At 38.2% G+C, this 20,452-nt stretch overlaps 1 protein-coding gene across 1 annotated transcript in view; it reads right to left on the reverse strand.

The window, feature by feature from the left end:
• Window positions 1–20,452, reverse strand: part of LOC135256141 (mucin-5AC-like) — a 71,636-nt gene that overhangs the window by 43,727 nt on the left and 7,457 nt on the right. Inside the window, exons 5-14 of the mRNA XM_064337984.1 lie at window positions 20,161–20,377; window positions 19,830–19,955; window positions 19,510–19,627; window positions 14,809–14,947; window positions 4,268–4,378; window positions 3,735–3,804; window positions 3,124–3,261; window positions 2,733–2,897; window positions 322–416; window positions 79–205 (exon numbers count right to left, since the gene is read on the reverse strand). Coding sequence (XP_064194054.1) covers window positions 79–205; window positions 322–416; window positions 2,733–2,897; window positions 3,124–3,261; window positions 3,735–3,804; window positions 4,268–4,378; window positions 14,809–14,947; window positions 19,510–19,627; window positions 19,830–19,955; window positions 20,161–20,377 — 1,306 coding nt within the window. The remainder of the gene's footprint in view (window positions 1–78; window positions 206–321; window positions 417–2,732; window positions 2,898–3,123; window positions 3,262–3,734; window positions 3,805–4,267; window positions 4,379–14,808; window positions 14,948–19,509; window positions 19,628–19,829; window positions 19,956–20,160; window positions 20,378–20,452) is intronic.

Genomic DNA, 20,452 nt, shown 5'->3' on the forward strand with positions numbered 1-20,452 from the left:
AGAGAAAAGATGCCAAATGACCTCATGCTTGCCTGACCCCTTTTATGGTTTCTCATTTTATCATAGGGTTGAACTAACTGCAGATTGTGTTTCTCCAGCCGTTTAGTTGAACTCCCTTCGCTGTACAGGCATGGACATAGGAGGAGATGGCAGCACACATGCAGTCCTCAGTCTTCTCGCAGTTACAGGTGTCATATATGCAGTTCTAGGAAAGAGTGGCTGAGTGTCAATATATACATACTTCTTGGACATATCAAAACTGTGTATTATAGTACAACAGTCATTACTTATTCATGTCATTTGAAACTTGATTAGACTCACTGCTTTGTAGATGTCTGGGCTTATTTCAGCATGGCATGGGGAGAGAACTCCTTGTGGATCTGACAGCACAGAGCACCAGTGTTGGGCATATTTCTCTGAAACAGACATCAGGCTTTTAATGGAGAACTTCACACAAAAATCAATTTTAGATTTTTTACATACCTGCAATGAAAATAATAAAATACCACAACTTGAACAAACATTTAATTTTATTTGACTGTAATAAAAATGGTATCTACAGTACTGGCACAAATAATGGATAGCCTATATTTACAAACAGAGTTTGACAATTAATGCAATATTTTCCAACAATCTCTCTTTTTGGCATAATAAATGTAAAATCTAATTTTACAACCACGCTGCATGGGGATAGACTAGCTGTTTCATTGCTAGGCAATATCTGTGCGTAAGCAATACAAGTTGAATGAATGCTGATTTGGAACCAGGAGATAAATTATCAAAATGATCAAAACATGATGAAATCACAACTCATTCAATCCCACTCATTTCAGATAAGCCATGCCATTGTTATGAATTAATGATGCACTCAGCCGCTGTTATTTTTTTTTCTTTTGTTTGAACAACACAGATGCATTCCACTGCTATGACCGGGATCACTGGAATTGTATGATCTTCCCTGGTTTTATTTTGTTTAAGAAAACCATGATATTGCTGTCTGTATTTCTTAGCTATAGTATTTTTAAGCTATTTCGCTAGTTTAATGGAAAATTAAAACAGGAAATGTGAACAAATTTAAACAAATTTCTCTTATTTATGAGATTTGTTCAAGCTCAATTTTTGAAAAAGTGACATCTAAACTCTTCTGCAAAAAAACATTGTGAGAGAAACCTCTGATTAGTACAGTATATTGTTATCTTCGTCTTCCAACACAGTGGTAGACCATTGGCAGTGCACGGCTCTTAAAGTGAATGAAAAGAGGTCACTTATTGGCTGAATTAATCTAGCTTCAACACAACCACTGATAATATATTCAGCATAGTCCAATCCATTTTTCACCTGTTTGAGCACTAATGATGCACTCCTTGCCTCTGGTCATGAAAATAGCAACATTCAATAGCCACACACAGTGCATCCATGTACCGTGCCATTGACTGCAGCCATGTGCCATGCAACATTGATTCTGGAAAATAGAGCCCTGCATCTCCATTTGGTCAAAACAAAGACTATTCTGTCTTTTTTATAACCCTAAGTGGAGATACCTATGTCATTGATTACAGTGGGCTCCATAATTTTTGGGACAGACTTTTCCCCCTTGATTGGGCTCCACCTCGCAATTTGTACTGTAGCGTGTACTGCAGCCTTCTTCTGTCCCTTCTTGTTTTGGGGACTAGATGCCTTAAATTTGCCATTCACCGCCAAACCAAAAATATGTATTTACATATCCATGTAAATATTTTAATGCGTCAGTTGTCCTGACTGAAAGAAACTTGAATGCATGAGTTTCAGGTTGCACACATGGCTGTTCGATTTCTGTGCATGTAGATCTTGTTCTTGTTTCCCCTCAAGATTTTTGACATTGATATGCTGCTATTGTCTTGTCAATGAACTAATGATACAAAGACAGAGCTGGCCAAGAAACAGATGAACAGCCAATTGTCCAATTATTTTTGGTGTCCTAAAATGGGGAACTCCTACAAGGCTCATCCAATATATATGTAGATACTATCAAATTAAAGCTGAATATCTGCAGTTTGACCTCATATTTATTGTTTCATTTCAAACACAAAGCACTGCACAGAGTACACAGCCAAAACAAGACAAATTGTTTATAGAAAATATATTTGATAGAAAATTAAATAATTTTTTTAATGAAATTTTAAAATTTTATTATCATTGTTTTAGGACCAGTTTACACAAGATGCGAAGAATAGCCTTCAATCACCCTTCCTTTAGAAACTAGGTGTTGACACAATCAATTTAAAGGACTGTTGTCACTTGTAGCACACTGAAGAAGACTTCAAAATGTAAAAATGACGATAAAATTATATCATTCTTTTGAGTGTGAACCACTTCTTTTTTTGAATAATTAAAATATATTTAAAAGATTGCACTGCTTGTTTCCATATTATAATTTAATCATATTATACATAGAGTGCCATTTCTATTTTTGTAAGCAGAATTAAATTAAATTAAATTCAGTTATGATTCTTTTAATTCCAATTCCAATTCAAATATAAATTATATATCTTTACTTAGACTTGTTCAATAATTTGAGTAGAATTTGTCAAGAGTTCCAGCTCAATTCTGAACCAGAATTGATTATCGGATTATCGGAAAAAAGCACTGTTCTAGTCATTCTAAATGAAAATGTCTAGCTGTCACACGTGTCCTGTTGGTCACACAGCCAATACCCATTAACATTATGCCATGAAATATCTATAATGACATACCATTTCGGACACTCAGACTGCAGGGGTTTTCATAACTGCTCTTTATATCAGGACAACTGGCTCTTGTTTTCCATGTATTGGCAAAAGCTGCTGCTGTTCCCTCCACCACCCCACTGATAGCTCTTAAGTCATCAGCTTGGATGCTATTAAAGTTTCCACACAGGCCTAGAAGAATGAAAGTAATGTTTTAGTTAAACAACAAATGATACTGCATGACATCTCAAATTTGTAGGTGTGAGTGTAATGCAGATTAAGGTAAGGTCAGAGGGTCAGTGAAATCAGTGTTTACATGAATAAAATTGATCTAATACAGGTTGAGCATGTGAGGTAATTGTTGAATATAGGTCTGATGCAGGATTTCATGTACTGTCCTGGTGCTGGTGAAACATACCACATGTTTTTTTCCGGAATAAAATGCTTGCAGTGATGTAGACCTGCATGATTGGTGAGAGCTGGACCTCCAACTGAAGCCCAAAAGATGTCTTGATAATGATATAAAAAGTTGACGGTTTGAAAATCATTGCCCCTCCTGTGAAATTCAAATAGCACGTTAGAGAGATAAAATAATAATTTTTTTCTATCCCAATTAGTATTTGGAATGCTCAGTTGGAGTGCCCATTGTAGCAACCTCCTCTGTTAATTTTAGAGAATGCAGGAAACCACACACATTTTTCTAAAATGTGAGGTCAGCAGCTGCTTCTTTTTGCACAGACATTGGGTCAGAGGAAAATAATTAATGTGCATTTTCAGGGGGCAGATTGCTGGTGCTACTAAGTGAGCAGATGGGTCGCTTGGACATGGGCATGGACATTTCACCAACTAAAATCCCACCATCAAACTACGGGGCCGATTGCCACCCTAGAATAGTCCTTTAAAAGTATGAGACACACCACATGTCCATAAATTTGATTTTTGAACTGAAGGCTGTGTATACATTTTACAAGTAATTTCCATCTTTCACATGTACTAATATTCCATTTCTGTGCAAGCAAAAAGGCTTACCAGTAGATGTGGGCAGCTGAGAATAGATTCCATTGACATAGACATTCCCATTTGCCTGGATGTTAATCACCTGTGGATAAAAATTTACCTTATGCACTGTAAAGGATATTAGTTTCTCTTATTGTAGTTACAGCAAGCTTTACAAGAAGGTGAACAGCTTTGTCTCTGGATGTGGGAATTCAATGCTGGCTTCCCACTCCACAGTACAGTGACATTTACACATCACCAAAAGGCTGGGCCCTGTGGTGAAGTAGAATTACTTGCCTGACAGGTATGATGACTGTGTTGTATTAATCTTCCTATATGCTAAAAAACTAATGTCAGAGACACAAGGCAGGTCCTATTAATAAAGGTCAGGTCCAAAACCAAGTCAAGGACATAACTGGATCAAGTAAAATCCTAGGCCAGAAGACACATCCTGGTTCAGAAATAAATATACTCCTGGTCACGTAATAGAGATGCTAAAATTGAATAATGTAATTTCCAACCTGGCGTCTAATAATGTTTGCAGAGATAATTTAGAGGCAACTTACAGTGGAGTCTTCAGAAAGAGCCATGGTGACATGCTTGAAACAGGTCTCAGTGTCTGTCAGTCCACACTTAACAATGTCACCCAATACTGTGAATAGAGTTCCATTGCATTCCTAGGGGAAAGAATGGCATCACAGCTTACATTCCAAATGGTGATGGAACAGCAGCACTTGATGAGCCAGAAGTTAAATTTCTTTAATTCTTTAAATTACATTTTCACATTAATAGGGAAAAACAAATTATGAAATGCAGTACAGCTTTCTGTTCCACATGCCAACCAAAAACGAACGGCATACAGAGCTACATTATTTGGTAGATAGCTTGCAAATGTCACTCACTTCTGTCACTGTTTTACTTTATGGCAGATATCTCACAAACCTACAAAGATGATCCGTTTTACAGATTCCTTGTCTCATTTGTTGTTTTCCATAATTTAGAACATTGCATTCCATGGCCAAAATGATCTCCTCTGAGACTGGTGGGTTCACAAACTACAGGATTCTATCACTTTGGAGTATGTGGATGAAAAGCTATCTAAATTTTTGTACTCCAAAGCAACCCCCCAAATGCATGCAACCTGGATGAAACTCACATTCCCCTGTTTGTTTGAAGTCCACAAAGCACATTGAGAACAAATAGTTGTGCTCTATAGTGCCACCATCACATAAAGCATGTATTTGTCATATTTTCGACTCCTAAACTTTTTTCATTACATCCTGATAAATTATATGCGAGTTGTATGTGCAGTTTCTGGGTGTAACCATAATATCACATAACGGACAGACAGAAACAGAAAAAGGGATTAGTGGCTTGTTGCCAGTGGCGTCAACCGGGGGGCGGGTGGGGTGGGGGGGGGGAGGGTTATGTCATGCATAACAAACCTCTTAGATCTCCTTGAGGGAGCCACAAAGTGTTTTGATTTAAATCCACCCGAAATGAATTTGAAAAAATTCAACTGGGCTCCTTGTCAAAATACAGTCAGTCAGAATTACAGGAGTTATTTCACAGTGGGTCTGGAATTGTCTCATTAGGGACATTCGTAGCAAGTTGGGTGGGGCAGTTGCTTGGCTGCTGCTGCTCTTGCTCGATTACTGGTGTCAGACACGCACTTCCAGTTTGTGATGGAATGAGTGAGAGAAAGGAGTCTGGTGGTGTTTAGAAATGTTTGTTTCAGGATTGTATTGTGTTTTCAAGTGTGTATTTGATATTACTTTGAGTTTTTAAAGCCCATATTATAAGTAAGGTAAGACTGTTTTGCTCCTAAGGTGAAAATGTTTGTTGCTGTTGAGGGACAGGGGGATTTTTCCACTTTTTCCCCATCTCCATTAAGCACTCGGATAGCAACCTAGCCAGTTAGCTAAACCGAACAGCTTCTTGCTGACGGGAGATTTTTTGTCTCCCCAGGAGCAAAAAATAACTGTAGTTAGATGAGTTTCCCTTTATTGTTAAGTGCTAACGTTAGCTATAGTTTATGATAATCTGATTCCGATTAAATTTTGGTTGTATTTTGTCCTGATATATAAATAAAATATTACCTAGTACAAAGATTCCTTTAGTTAGTTAGATTAATTCTGCAGCAGTAGTCTTTTTTGTGTTATTAATTCAACGCTTAGTGTTAGATAGTTAAAAGTGCCTTATTTTCTTTCCAATTTCTGCTGCTGGTTGTCCAGACCCAACCGTGTATTTTTAAGTTGTGGTCTTGGTGTCTCTGTCTTGGCAGTAACTATGGAGAGATAGGGTGGTAAAAATGTGGCCAAAGCTGTGTGAGCGTTGCAGGATGATCACGTTTCTGGAAAGTGATTTCCAGGGCGAGTTAGTCTGCCACCATTGCCGACCGAGCAAGATCCTTATTCTTGAGGGCCAGCTTGCTGGACTCCACAGTTGGCAATTGGTAGAGTTCCAGGAACTGAGTAGCATGTCCTTTAAGGAACTGGTGTGCATGCCACAGCTGGGAAGGGGGGAAATCCAGAGCAGGCAGAGAGTAATAGTTGGGTGACAGTTGGGTGCAAGCGCAAAAAAGGGTGTGCACACCCCACGGGGCGGCATCTCCAGAGCCAGGCCCTTGACCCCGAGAGTCGGGAAGAGGGAGTTGGTGATAGTGGGGGACTCAATTATTTGGATAGACAGCATAGACTGTTCACACAAAAAGGAATCTCGTATGGTATAGTATGTTGCCTGCCTGATGCCCAGGCAGGAGATCTCCTGGAACGTGCTGACCAGCTCCTGGCCAGGGCGGGGAAGGATCCAGTGGTCATAATTCACGTAGGAACCAATGACATACAGTCAGGTCCATAAATATTTGGACATTGACGAAGTTATTGTTTTTTTAGCTGTCTATCACAGCATATTGGAGTTGAAATTAAATAATGAATATGAGCTCAATGTGCAGACCTTCAGCTTTAACTAGGTATTTACATCCAAATCAGGTGACCGGCGTAGGAATTACAGCACTTTTTATATGTGGTCCCCCCCTTTTTAAGGGACCAAAGGTAATTTGACAATTGGCTGCTCAGCTGTTCCATGGCCAGGTGTGTGTTATTCCCTCATTATTTCATTTACAAGTAAGCAGATAAAAGGTCAAGAATTTATTTCAAGTGTGGCATTTGCATTTGGAATCTGTTGCTGTTAACTCTCAATATGAAGTCCAAAGAACTATCACTGTCAGTAAAGCAAGCCATCATTAGGCTGAAAAAAAACCCATCAGAGAGATAGCAAAAACATTAGGTGTGGCAAAATCAATTATTTGGTACATTCTTAAAAGAAAGAACGCACTGGTGAGCTCAGGAATACCAAAAGGCCCGCAAGACCACGGAAAACAACTGTGGTGGATGACAGAAGAATACCTTCCATGGTGAAGAAAAACCCGTACACAACAGTTGGCCAGATCAAGAACACCCTCCAGGAGGTAGGCGTATCTGTGTCAAAGTCAACAATCAAGAGAAGACTTCACCAGAGTAAATACACAGGGTGTACCACAAGATGTAAACCATTGGTAAGCCTCAAAAATAGGAAGACCAGATTAGAGTTTGCCAAAAAAACATCTAAAAAAAGACCGTACGGTTCTGGAATGACATCCTTTGGACAGATGAGACAAAGGTCAACTTGTACCAGAATGATGGGAAGAGAAGAGTATGGAGAAGGGAAGGAACTGCTCATTATCCAAAACATACCACCTCATCTGTGAAGCATGGTGGAGGTAGTATTATGGTGTGGGAATGTATGACTGCCACTGGAACTGATTCCATTGTATTCACTGATGATGTGACTGCTGACAAAAGCAGCAGGATGAATTCTGAAGTGTATAGGGCTATATTATCTGCTCAGATTCAGCCAAATGCTTCAAAACTCATTGTACGACGCTTCACAGTGCAGATGGACAATGACCTGAAGCATACTGCGAAAGCAACCCAAGACGTTGTTTCGGCAAAGAAGTGGGATGTTCTGCAATGGCTAAGTCAATCACCTGACCTGAATACAATTGAGCATGCATTTCACTTGCTGAAGGCAAAACTGAAGGCAAAACGCTAAAATTGGGGTGGGTGGGCTATGTATAACAATGGTCGTAATTCCTACATTGTTCATACAATATTTTTGACAAAACCCTTAAATTAAAGCTGAAAATCTACACTTAAATCACATCTTGATTGTTTAATTTAAAATCCATTGTGGTGGCGTACAAAGCCAAAATAATGCAAATTGTGTCACTGTCCAAATACTTATGGACCTGACTGTAGGTAAGGGTAGGTTTGAGGTTCTTCAGGACAAATTTGTGGAGCTAGTAGAAAACATTAGGAGCAGAACCTCCATGGTAGTTTTTTCTGGAATACGACAGGTACCGCATGCAAGCAGAGGGAATAAAAATCTTTTTTGGAGGTTTAACACGTGGCTACAAACTTGGTGTAGGAAATAGGGGTACAGGTTTATGGGGCACTGGGACTCCTTTTGGGACAGGGGTGACTTGTACAAGCATTATGGGCTACATCTGAACCAGAGGGGTACTGCTGCTCTGGGATAATGTATGCTTAGGGTAGCACAGGATGTAAACTAGGGACTTTGGGGGCAGGGAAGTCAGACAGTGAAAAGGGCAGGGAGGTGCACACTGTCCGGATGGAAGCTGTCAAGGCAACATATAATACTGTGAACACCAATGAAATCCTTTTAAAGAAAGCTTGGGATGGGCAGGGGGTGAAGGAATGGGAGAGGATGTGTAGAAGTAATAATCTGAAATGTCTTTGTTTAAATGCTGGAAGTATAAAAATACTATCAAAAAGCTTGAGGCTGCTACGAATAGTGGGGGCTATGACATAGTTTGGAGACATGGCTTTGGGAGGAGGATGGGGATGAATTATACAGAGGGGTACAAACTCATTAGGAAGCATATATCCAGCAAGAGAGGTGGGGGTGTAGCTCTCTATGTAAAAGAAAATATTGTCAGCCTTCAAGAGCGAAATCAATTCTGGTGCTATGTAATTATCCCAGAATGAATGATAATAGGATAGGAATTTCTACCGAAATGTAAAAGGTCTCAAAGTTTTTACACTTGTTCATAACAGATGGGGTCCTGTTCTATGTCCTACCCCATTTCTGTGGAACTTTATTGTAGCATTTGAGTAATCTCATTTAAAACCTTCCATGTAATTCAATAGACTAATCTAAATAAGTGAAATTTTAGATTGAAATATCTCACCAGAATTAAAAGGTGTGAAGATTTACTGTAGCATTTAAAAAGGTCTCAAACTTTTGATAATTGTTCATGATAGAAGGGGTCTTGATTTACGTTCTACCCCATTTCTGTGAAATTTTATTGTAGCATTCTTGAATCATCCTGCTTCAAACATTCTATGTAATTCAATATAGACTAAGTGAGAAATTAGAAAATTTGGTTTTCTAATTTCTCCATACATTTAACCACCAGGGTCCAGGTTGAACTATGCGGTTGTTCCCTGTACTTGGACCGGTACTTCTCTCTAGGGGTTTCGTCATACTTGTTCCTGGTTATGGTTATACACTTTGTTGTACGTCGCTCTGGATAAGAGCGTCTGCCAAATGCCTGTAATGTAATGTAATGTAATGTAATTTAAAAGGTCTCAAACTTTTGATACTTCTTCATGAGAGAAGGGGTCCAGATCTACATCCTAGCCCAATTGTGTGGAGTTTTACTGTACCGTTTTCAAATAATTCCACTACAGACTTTCTGTGCATATCAATACAGCCATATTGAAAATAGTGATCATTTGGATTGCAATTTCTTCTGAAAATTTTAATGTCTCAAAATTTTGACCCTTGATTATCATAGATGATGTCAAGTGTCAAAACTTTGAGACCTTTAAATTTTCAGGATTTATTTCAATCCAAATTTTCATTTTCTATTAGATTATATTGGTTTGAGGTGGGAATATTCAAAAATGATACAGTAAAATTTCACGGAAATGGGTGGGATGTAGACTAGGACCCCAAGTGTCAAAAGTTTGAGACCTTCAAATTTTGAGGTGAAATTGCCATCCAATATGTTCATTTTCCGAAAGGATTTTATTACTGCATTTATTTATATACACAGTTTAGAGTTTTATTTGTATACAGTGCAGTGATATTTCATCCACACCATTTCAGAGGTACATGAGTTCCTGTTTTGTCATACACATGTTATGCAATGTTGAGACTATTATATTTTGAGGGGAAAGCAAATTGTGTGACACTTGGGTAGGCCTATCTGATCCTTCCATATTAGAGCCTTAAAAGACATGTGAAGCTAATGCAACATAATCAAATAATAATAATAATAATAATAATAATAATAATAATAATAATAATAATAATTTCACATTACCACCATTGTTCAATTTCTGTCTTGAGTCTTATCTCACTTTTAAAAGCAAATTATAAACTTTGCAAACACATAGGAAAGACCACGAAACCATCCAATCATATACCGCAACCGATTTAAGGTGGACCGGAATTTTTGAATCGGGTGCTGCGAATTGGGAGCCAACTTCAGCATTGTGAGACAAAGACAGTAAATCAATCCTGTTGTCCTCTCCTCTTCTGTCTTACTTCAGAAAACGATGTCAGCTAGGTCTATCAGCAAACAAATGACTTAGCTATGCTCAGAAGTTCTCAATAATAATAATATTTTCTGAAAAATTATGAAAATCACTGATAACATTTTGTCGGGTACAGTGTCTTTTACTGCTACCACAGAGTGAATGTGTAGCCTAAGCGTAATGCGATGATGAGAAATCCTTTGGTTACACTGAGCTATAAAATGATATTCCAAAAGCAAAATTAGACATGTTATATATCGTACATAGACCGGGAGCTAACACCAAGAGCGCAGTTATAATTTTCGTTTCATTTTATTTTGAGCACTAAAAAAACAGGAATCCTCAGCTGGGATGCTGGAGGAACTGGACCTGGCCGAGAAGGCGGGTCAGGTACAGAGCAGGGAACTGAAATAGTTGTCACTCTGTTTTACTTTCTTTTAGCTTGTTGTTTTAGTTTATTGTTTTTGCCCAGAACCCGTGAGGGGGAAAGGTGAAGGTGTCGGTTTATTTTATTTCATGTTTGTGTGGATGCACTCTCTCTCTCTCTCCATGCGACAGACAACGGTGTTCCCCGGCACTGCCGCATCTCCCTCCCAGGGGTGTCACATCGGCGTGTGACAGTGTGTAACCCACGTAGAAACTGGTTAAAATTGGTCAGGAACGCACAGGGTTACATTTTTGTGCCCAATGTGTTTTTTTTATATTGAACTTTTGATACCTAATGGCGATGCTTGTTTACTGTATTCCTATTGGTTAATTGGTTGTGATCACGCGTACCTTTTTGATTTTGACCTTTTACGCAATTGACAGTGCATTTTAAATTTGTTACATTGTTTTAAATTGATGTCTGGGTTGGAGTGGTTATAAGAGGAAATAAAAAGATTTGAGATCCTTCTTGGTGAAAGGTGTAGCCATGGAGAGTTGGGAGAAGGACGGAGAACGTTGGTGAGACTTAACGGCGTGCGAATGCACAGCCGAATGTCTACAATTCTGAGGATAGACTGCTTGTACCCTGGAGGGAACCTACCAGGGGATTTACTCGTTTCTCAACAGATTGTCTCCAACGCTGGAATCTCCAAGTTCTTCCTCACCAATTCTCTGCAGAACTGTGTGGGCAGCTGTGAGTACAATAACCACAGGTGCTCCAATGCCATGGAGAAGCACGCCAACTGGTTTTATTTTGAGGGCCATTTGTGTACATTTTTTATTTTGTGAATGTGTTTAGATGTATATGGATTAGGGAATTGTTTGTTCACTGATAACGAAGGCTACGTGAAGTAAAACAATTTGTTCTGAAACTCACTTACAGGTTATATGATTTGTGGGTTTTGTGATTTGTGTAATCGTGTATATTATTTTAATATCACCAAAGTTAACTACATGGTAACTTATTGCTATAGGGTAGCTTATAGCAAATTCAACATCTACATTGCTAGCACACGTGGCAGGTGTTACACATGAATGAGGCCCAATAAAACATGGATAGATTAATTACTGCTTTAATATTGAAGCCTGTTAAATTGCCTGCTTATCCTCCCAAAAGGGGTGTTTCAAACTGGTGCTTTAATTGATCAAGCAGAGAGTTTATTGCAGGTCACAAGTGGAAGGGGACAGGCACTTAATTATGTCTTGGTTGACCAGAAAGATTTAATGGAGAACGTGACTCAACAAAGGGCCAGTTGCGTGGTCAGGGAGCCAGAGGCCCCAAACATTCCTATATATAGTTGCATAAGAATAAAGATATTTCTGAAGGCTTAAATAGTTAGTTTGTTGAGAGTTTTGCTAAAGAAGAGGTTACTAATAGACTGGAAGGCATATTCAGAATGTTTTATCAGATTTTGAGATAAAGGATAAAGAAAAATTGGGTAAATTACATAAACTAAAGACAAATATCGCAGCTGGCCCTGATGGCATATATCCAAGGATACTCCAAGAGTTAGGTGAGATTATCTTGGCAGGTATTTTATTTAGATTTTTAGTCTTTTGAAACTGGAGAAATACCTGAGGACTGGAAGCAAGGTAATATAATACTAATATGTAAGAAAGGGGGATGTACTGATTAATAGTTTAACTTACAACACATGTAAAATATTGGAATCTGTCATTAGAAACAAGTTAGGAATGTTTCTTCAAAATAACAACATCCTTAGAGATAGCCAGCATGGTTTTCATAAGGGAAGCCAAAGAAACGTGGTATTCTTTGAAGAAGCTACCATGTGTTCTGACTATAACAAGGCTAACCATATTATATGCGTAGATTTCCAAAAAGCATTTGATAAGGTACCATGAGAGACTTGTTAGCAAAATGAAAGACGGAGGGATATTATCTGAGCAGGGAACTGTGGGAAGTAGAGTCCCAGAAGGACTGGTACTGGGACCACTGCTCTTCCTCATTTAAATAAATGACCTTGACAGTGACATAGAAAGTACATTGCAAATCTGCAGATGATACCAAACTGGGAGGCCCAGCTAATAGTTTGGAATCTATCAAAGTAATCCAAGAAGATTTATACAAAATCCAGAAGTAGGTGGAAACCTAGCAAATGAAATTCAAATAGCCAAATGTAAAGTTCTGCATGTGGGAAATAAAAGCATAAGGAGGATTACTTTAGGGGAGGAACAAAACTAGAATGTGCTCAATTTGAAAAAGATTGGGAGTAATGGTTGATTAAAGCCTTTCAGGTTCTAGAGACTGTGCTGTATCAGTAAAAAAGGCCAACAGGATGCAGGGATATATAGACAAAAGTATTGAGTATAAATCCAAGAATGTTATACTTATCTTATTAATTTGTTAGCCCATATTTGGAGTATTGAGTGCAGTTCTAGAGACTGTACTACAAGAAAGATATAGAGGCTCTGGAAAGGTTCAAAGAAGGGCAACCAAATTGAATCCTGGTATGAAAAATAAAAGCTATGAGGAAAGACTTAAGATCCTTAATCTCTTCAAGCTAAGTAAAAGGGGACTTAGGGGTGATTTGATTGAGGCTTTTAAATTCATAAAGGGGGCTGACAAAGTGAACTACAAGAGATTCTTCTGGTTGAGTTCTGTTAGTAGAATGAGGGGACATAAATGGAAATTAGCAAAAGGTAAATTCCAGAAGAATTTTTTTCACTCAGAGGGTAGTCAATGTGTGGAATAGCCTGCCAGGTCATGGATTTCCAAGATCAGGCTTGATATGTTGTTAGATACTATCCAGTCTGTAGGTAATCAAAGCACTAGGTACTGTTTAGTCAGAAAAATGGTGAGCGTTGTTGGGCTGAATGGTCTGTTTTCGTCATTATGTTATGTTAAATTTGCAGATACAGTAGGTTTAGCAAACACTGGAACACTGGAAAGTAATGAAAGAGAATCGAGAAGTGGGTAGAAACTGGGCAAACGACATTCAGCATAGTTAAATATGAAGTTTGCATGTGGGAAATTTTTAGAGAGGAGTATATTAGGGGAAGGAAAATGTAAAATGTGTTTATATTGTAAAATATTTAAGTAGTAGATGATCAAATATAGCAGTAGTCTAAAATCCTCAATCCTCTAAATTTTATTGAGGCTTTTAGATTTATCAGAGGGAAGAACAATATTTTTTTAGTTTTTAGGTTAGTAGAACAAGGGGGCATAAGTATAAATCAATGAACAGGTACATTCTGCATGCATATCAAGAAGTATTTCTTTACACAAAATTCAAATCCCTGATTCACCAAAGCCAAGGATTGGCAGCAGCACTTACTGTCATACACAGATATGTGCTAGTAACTGAAAATGCTACCCAAGGCCCTGTTTCACAAAGCAGGCTTACTGAGTTAGCTGGTTAACGGCACTGAGTAAAACCTAGAACCATAACAAATCTGGAACATGGACTGAAGTAAATACTCAGTGCCGTTATCCAGCTAACTCAGTAATCCTGCTTCATGAAATACCCCCCAGATCTTATCCCATTGAGATAGTGTCTATACCTCAACCTTCTAAATTAAGCTTTTTAAAGAACCCCATTAGGGCCATTTGTTCTGACCACATGAAAAAAATCTGGCCCTGTAAATTTACAAGAAACCACCAAATGGAGTTAAATATCGGCTTAATTAAAATTTGATCACTGACAGCAAAGGCAATTACCAATCACTAAGTTGCTATGTTTCAATGAAACCTGAGTCAAGTTCTGCTCATGATTTATTTTCTTCCTGTTACCAGCCAGTGAGATTTCATTGCTGTTGTCACCCTAGGTGTGCGCTTCAGAGGGGAGGTGGGGGGCTGGGGCACTGCATTGCATTGAACTTCTTGTCAGGTCATATCCAGTAGTAGAGGCAGAGACCTTCAGGGTGTCCAGGCTTGGTGCAGTGCTATATACTAGATAAATGCTTAAATGGGCCAAATATTGTGTTCCTATCATTATATGTTCTATTTTTTTTTTTTTTTTACCTTTGATAAAATCTGTATTGCTTCATGTGTATATAATATGTTGTTCTGGATTGGAAATACCCACACCATAAGGTAATGACTGAAGGTTACCTACCTTAGAAAGAACATAAGTACAGTCACCATGGAATGTGTATGCTTTCCTGTCATAGGTGGTCACATGTGAACCTCCCTCAATAGAACAGGTTGCTGGGCACTCCTCATCATTGCAGCTCCACTGGCCTTCAGAACAAGTACTGCATTGAAAAATTCAACCATTTAAGTAACAGAAATCAATTAAATTCAGCACCTGTCTATATTTACAATCAATATACCAGTAGTACATGCAATCCAAAACTTGTTAACACAAACTTCATATAGCATGTAAACACTTGAAGTGTAACTTTTATTTACTTAGTAATGGTCAAGCACCAAAGGTGTAAAGGCATCAATTGTAATTGTCAGACTTTTTAACTATTATTATAGTTTCTTCCATGGGAGTGTATAGCAGCCCATTGAACCACTACATGGATTTTTGTGAAATTTTGCAGTGATTGAGGACAGGTCAAGGTATCCAGACACCCAGTTTGGGTCAGTTCATCCACACCTGTAGCACCACCAACAGGCCAAAGCTGATTCTTGCTTGAACCATTTGGCAGCCATTAAGCCAATGAAAATTGATGTGGCATATCACAAAAATGCTAATAATAATAAAATGGTGTGACATAAATGTTTAGCTATATTGGCACTCACGTCTATAGCCCAGCCATAAAGTAGTGGCCCAAAGGAATCACATGGTGGTGCTACAGGGCACAATATGTTTTAAAAATTCACAAATTCATGAAAAATCACTGTTGCTTTTTAGATATTTTAAACTTGTTGCAGTGATAAATTTCCTCAGCATTCACATGGGTATATCTGTATGGCTACTGGGTTATTTTGGCACCAATTGGCCACTCTGTCGCACTATAATTATCATTAGAATGTCCAATATTAAAACAATCATAACTCATGCCCCTTTTGAGCAAGATACTTGAATCCTACCTCACAGTATGTCTATCCTTATGGAAAATTCAAATACTTTAGAGTACATTGGATTTTTTGCTGCTTTGAATTAAAAAAATGTTTTTGTTAAAGACATCTACTCCTAGAGGGTGGTGACCAAAAGTTTTGACAAGATAGTTACTAGATCAAACAATATGGTCACTGTAAATAAATTTGAGGGTGAAGGTGCTAAAAGTGAGGAAGTGAGCCGTAACTCTGCAGAGCCTTGTTGTATTGATAGCTAACTTGGTACCATTCTTTTTCAGGGGGTACACAGAAAGTTGCATGAAATTTTACCACTTATACAGGGAAATTTTTTTAAGCCAATTATAGCAGATATTTCAACAAGACTAAATGTAAATGATCAAAACAGGCAAATCATATGCCCTTGGTTTTGGTCATTTTGTGTATCAGCCATCTCCTCCCAGAGCCATCACCATTCACCAAATCTAGCTGCAGTTTTAGGTGTTACAGTATATCTATGAACCATTTCTTTGTTTCTTTGTTGTTAAAGTCGGACTGAAATTGCTTCGCTTATATTTTGTACTACCCTTGGTGGTAAAATAGTTGTATTATCAAATCATTTACAATTTAGAATTTTTTGTTTTGAATTATAGAAATTGGTGTTTTAAAAATCACTGCACCACCTGCTGTGTTTTTTTTCCACTTTTTAAAAAATTTCCGCTTCTTGACGTCAGAAAGCGGTTTCATTTGCATGCAGCCTATCACAGCGTGTATTTGCTTATGATTGACATTGTCTTTTAATGTATGTATGTAAAGCACATGTACTTTTCCTATGCGGTACAAAATAAAAGAAAATATATATTATTCTGAGAATGGAATGGTATTATCACTTCAGCCAAGGCTGTAGTTGACTAGCACCATATAGCAACTTCAGCAAATAGCTATAATAAAAAAATGCACGACAGAATGCAACTTAAAAATAGGTTGAGCAGTCCCCACAATTCGATCAAGCACAGTTCACAGCAGTACGGAGGATAACCACAAAGTAAGTTTCTTATATTATTATATTGTATAATTACAGAGTGTATGAATTACCTTCGCCTGGCTTACAAGGAGGATAGCTAACAGCTACATTCGCTAACGTTAGCTGGCATAGCTGAAAAGCAATCTTAGCATCAACATAATTATCACACGAAATATAAAGCAACAATTCAGGAAAGCCGAATATTATTTATCTAGCTAGCTACGGAGATTTGTTGACTTTGTGCAATATGACAACTCATTTAGCTTTACCTATCTACTGAAATGTAGCCTGTCACCCTATTATTTTATCTTGATGGCTGTCACAGTCAACATTTTCAGACTGTCCGCCCACTAGCTGTCACTCAAAACGCAAGGAGTACGCCCTCGACCTCGCCCACGCAGTATCTGACCTCCATAGTAACATGATAGTAACATTTTTGTGATATGTCCAAAAGTATACATTTTTATCATTTAAAAAAAAAAACATTTTAAAACCATTTAAAAACAATTTTGCAATGGTATAGAATATAAATAATGATACAGTATTTCAAATTTCAGTCCGACTTTAAAAGATAGTTTTGTGGTCAAATAATATGGCCGTCATATACGGACAAATTTGGTGCCAAAAGCGCCATAAAGAAAGATTACAACCCTTTGTCTCCTGGTCCAGATGATTTACCATGAGGCCTGGGAGAGGCACACACCAAGTTTAGTGAAATTTGGTCTCTTGGGGGTGCTATACCAAGAAACATTTAAACTGGGCAAGCAAAAGAGTTGGTTGCATGGACGTGGCTGCTTAATTGGCTGCTTAATTTCTCCTTGCAGCTACTGTATATTTTTATTTGTATTTATTATACACATCTACTAAAAAAAATTTTTCTCAAATCAATGCATTAGTTGGTTAATTACCTAATACTCTAAATTAGAAGACAATAAAGCCGCGTTTCCACCAAAATTACCCGGAACTTTCAGTCCCAGGAACTACTTTACCAGGAACTAAAAGGTTCCTTCAGCCAATGGTTGTCTGCGTTTCCACCGGGGTCTAAAGTACCGCGAAGATTAGGCAAATTAGCCCACTGACGTTGTCGTCGGTCCATCTGTCATATGATTTCTTCTGTAACCCCATACTACCACCGAAGTAGCCTACATTATTTTCTAATAACCGGGACAGCCCGGAGGGGTTTATTCCACTTATATACAACGGGTTACCAACAATGACTATATATGGTTACTTTTGTATTTATTGATTTTCATATATCCTCTCAAACACATTCATTAACAGCAGAAAACATGCACACGTTGTAAACAATTTGCTGTTTTATTACTTTCTCGTCGTCAATTCCATATAGGCTAATCGCAAAATGACAAGAATAGAACGAAAACTCGGACTTGCGTGAAAATGTAAATTAGCAGTGGTACAGCCACCGTTTGCTTTCCTTCGAAGTTACTGCTAGCCGAGCAGCGAAGTGTGCCCTCCAGATGCGAACCATGCACCATAAATGAGTCCATAGTCTTCCTGGTCTTTTCGTGGAATTGAAAAATGGCAGTAAAATTGAGTAAAATTACGGCAGTCTGAAAAAGCTAAAGGGAAGATTACTAGAATTAACCTGTTATTTTACCCGGATAAAAAGTGCGGAAGGTGATTTCCAGTTTGCTTGTACTGTATTGCTTGTCACCAATGTTAATTATGCAGAACTACCGCATACCTCACATAACTGTATCAAACGTTTTGAGTCAATTACAACGGGCTAACAAAGAAAATCCGGAAGAAAATATTCAGCAACCGAATTAATCCGTTTGAATGTTTTGGTAGCCTACGCAATATGCTGTCCCAGCACGAATGCTTAGCATTTTATAAAACGAATACTAAAGCAAGAAAAGAACAGAAGAGCACACGTTATAATTCCAAGACGTTGACAGGCTATAACCAAAAGTAGGCTACTGCGCCGCATAACATACAAGTTTGATTTGAAGTTATTATGAAAATAAATTGGTTTGCCGCTGCATATTTTCAAACATGGCGGGTAATGGCGGAAAATAAATACAACACAAATGCTACGAGTACTCGACCAATCAGAAATGTTCAGCGCTGAAAGCTCCACCCAAAAGGTTCCTGTACTTTCGGAAAGTACTACCCCCCGAGCAGGAACGTTTTGGGGGGTAAAACAAAGCCCCCAGAACTAAATTTAGACCCTAGTTCCTGCGGTGGAAACGCACTGAGTTCCTCAAAAGGTTCCTAGTTCCGGGGTATAGTTCCTGCGGTGGAAACGCGGCTTATGTAAACCTATTAGCTGATGCATTGTAACAAAGATGTCATTGCCACCTGTTTATTAGAACACATTTGAATTTTTAAACAAGGTATGTGTGTTTTTTGTAAATGTATTATTTACCTTTATGTGTAGTATTATTAGTATTTGTATTAGTATTGCCATTACCACCTTTGTGCTGATGCATTTATTTTGGTGCATGCACTATATTCTTCCACCACACTCCATCACTATAAAGGTTTATTTGTGAACTCCTTCCCGGAGTAAAAACAGAACTACATAGATTGATGTTTGCATGGTATTGATCCTTGTTTTCTTGCCACATTTTGCAACAGGCTGGGTGGTCTGAAATTTGTGTAGAGGTATGCACTTTTCCTAGTAATGTTAAAATGGAATAAATCACAGTATTGACATGAAATTGGGTGCAGACATGGCTAATAAATGACACAGAATGCATATTCCATATTTTTGGATAGTAAAAACACCAGCCTTAGAGGTCAAATATACCCAGCATAGCTCACCATATTTTGCAGCTGCTTGTGTAAGATTCTCCAGATGCGTATGCCTTTTCATTGTGCATGCAGGAGCACTCATGGATTGGGATGCAGCCGCTCTGTTTGATGTCATCAAGAACAGTACCTTTGCACCAAAGAAGCATAACATTACTCTTAATTAACATTATTCCATTAATTATGGATATTTTGTTTGTTCACTGGTCAGTTTAACATTCTTGCCTTCATGTCATACCCATACTTTATACCTTGCCCCAAATTAATAATGCTTAAAAAAACAATGCTCTGGTGTTTAGTAAGAACTTGCAATGATATTCAATCGATGTTACCAGGTGGGCAGAAGCAGCCATTGCTGCAATGGTCTTCACACAGGTAACTTCTCTCTGTGTTAGAGCAGGTGTCTGCACAGGGGATTCCACACTCCTGGTATTCCATGTTGAAAGGGCATGACTTCGCTAAACCATAAAGGATCATGTTAGATGGCTTCTGAATTGCAACATTTATAATACTGTAGTTTGAAACAAATACTTAATAATAAAAATTAAATGTAAAACCGCACAAATCTGCATGCCAGCACATTGTCATTTTTCTTAAGATTTATGCTTGAAGCGAGGATATTTATTTGATGTCAGAGTTGGAGATGAGTGTAAGGACACATACAGCAGAACTGGACAGTTCTCCATTGTTGTGGCTTTCCCCCAGCATGCACACACTGATGGGAATATTCTGAAATGGTGTCACACAAGCAGGAAGCACTGCTACTGTTATCGCAGTGACACATGTCTGTTACACAAGCCTTGACAAATGGTTCTACATCCACCAGGTCCCTGCAGCTGCTGAAGAATGGGCTGGAAAACAGCTGCTCACACACCAATGTCTGCAATGCGACAGTAAAAATAAAAGGCGTCAATGTTACATTTCAGTGGGAGCAATAAGAAACTTCAGTTCAAAA

This window comes from Anguilla rostrata, chromosome 5, assembly GCF_018555375.3.
Source record: "Anguilla rostrata isolate EN2019 chromosome 5, ASM1855537v3, whole genome shotgun sequence".
NCBI lineage: Eukaryota > Metazoa > Chordata > Actinopteri > Anguilliformes > Anguillidae > Anguilla > Anguilla rostrata.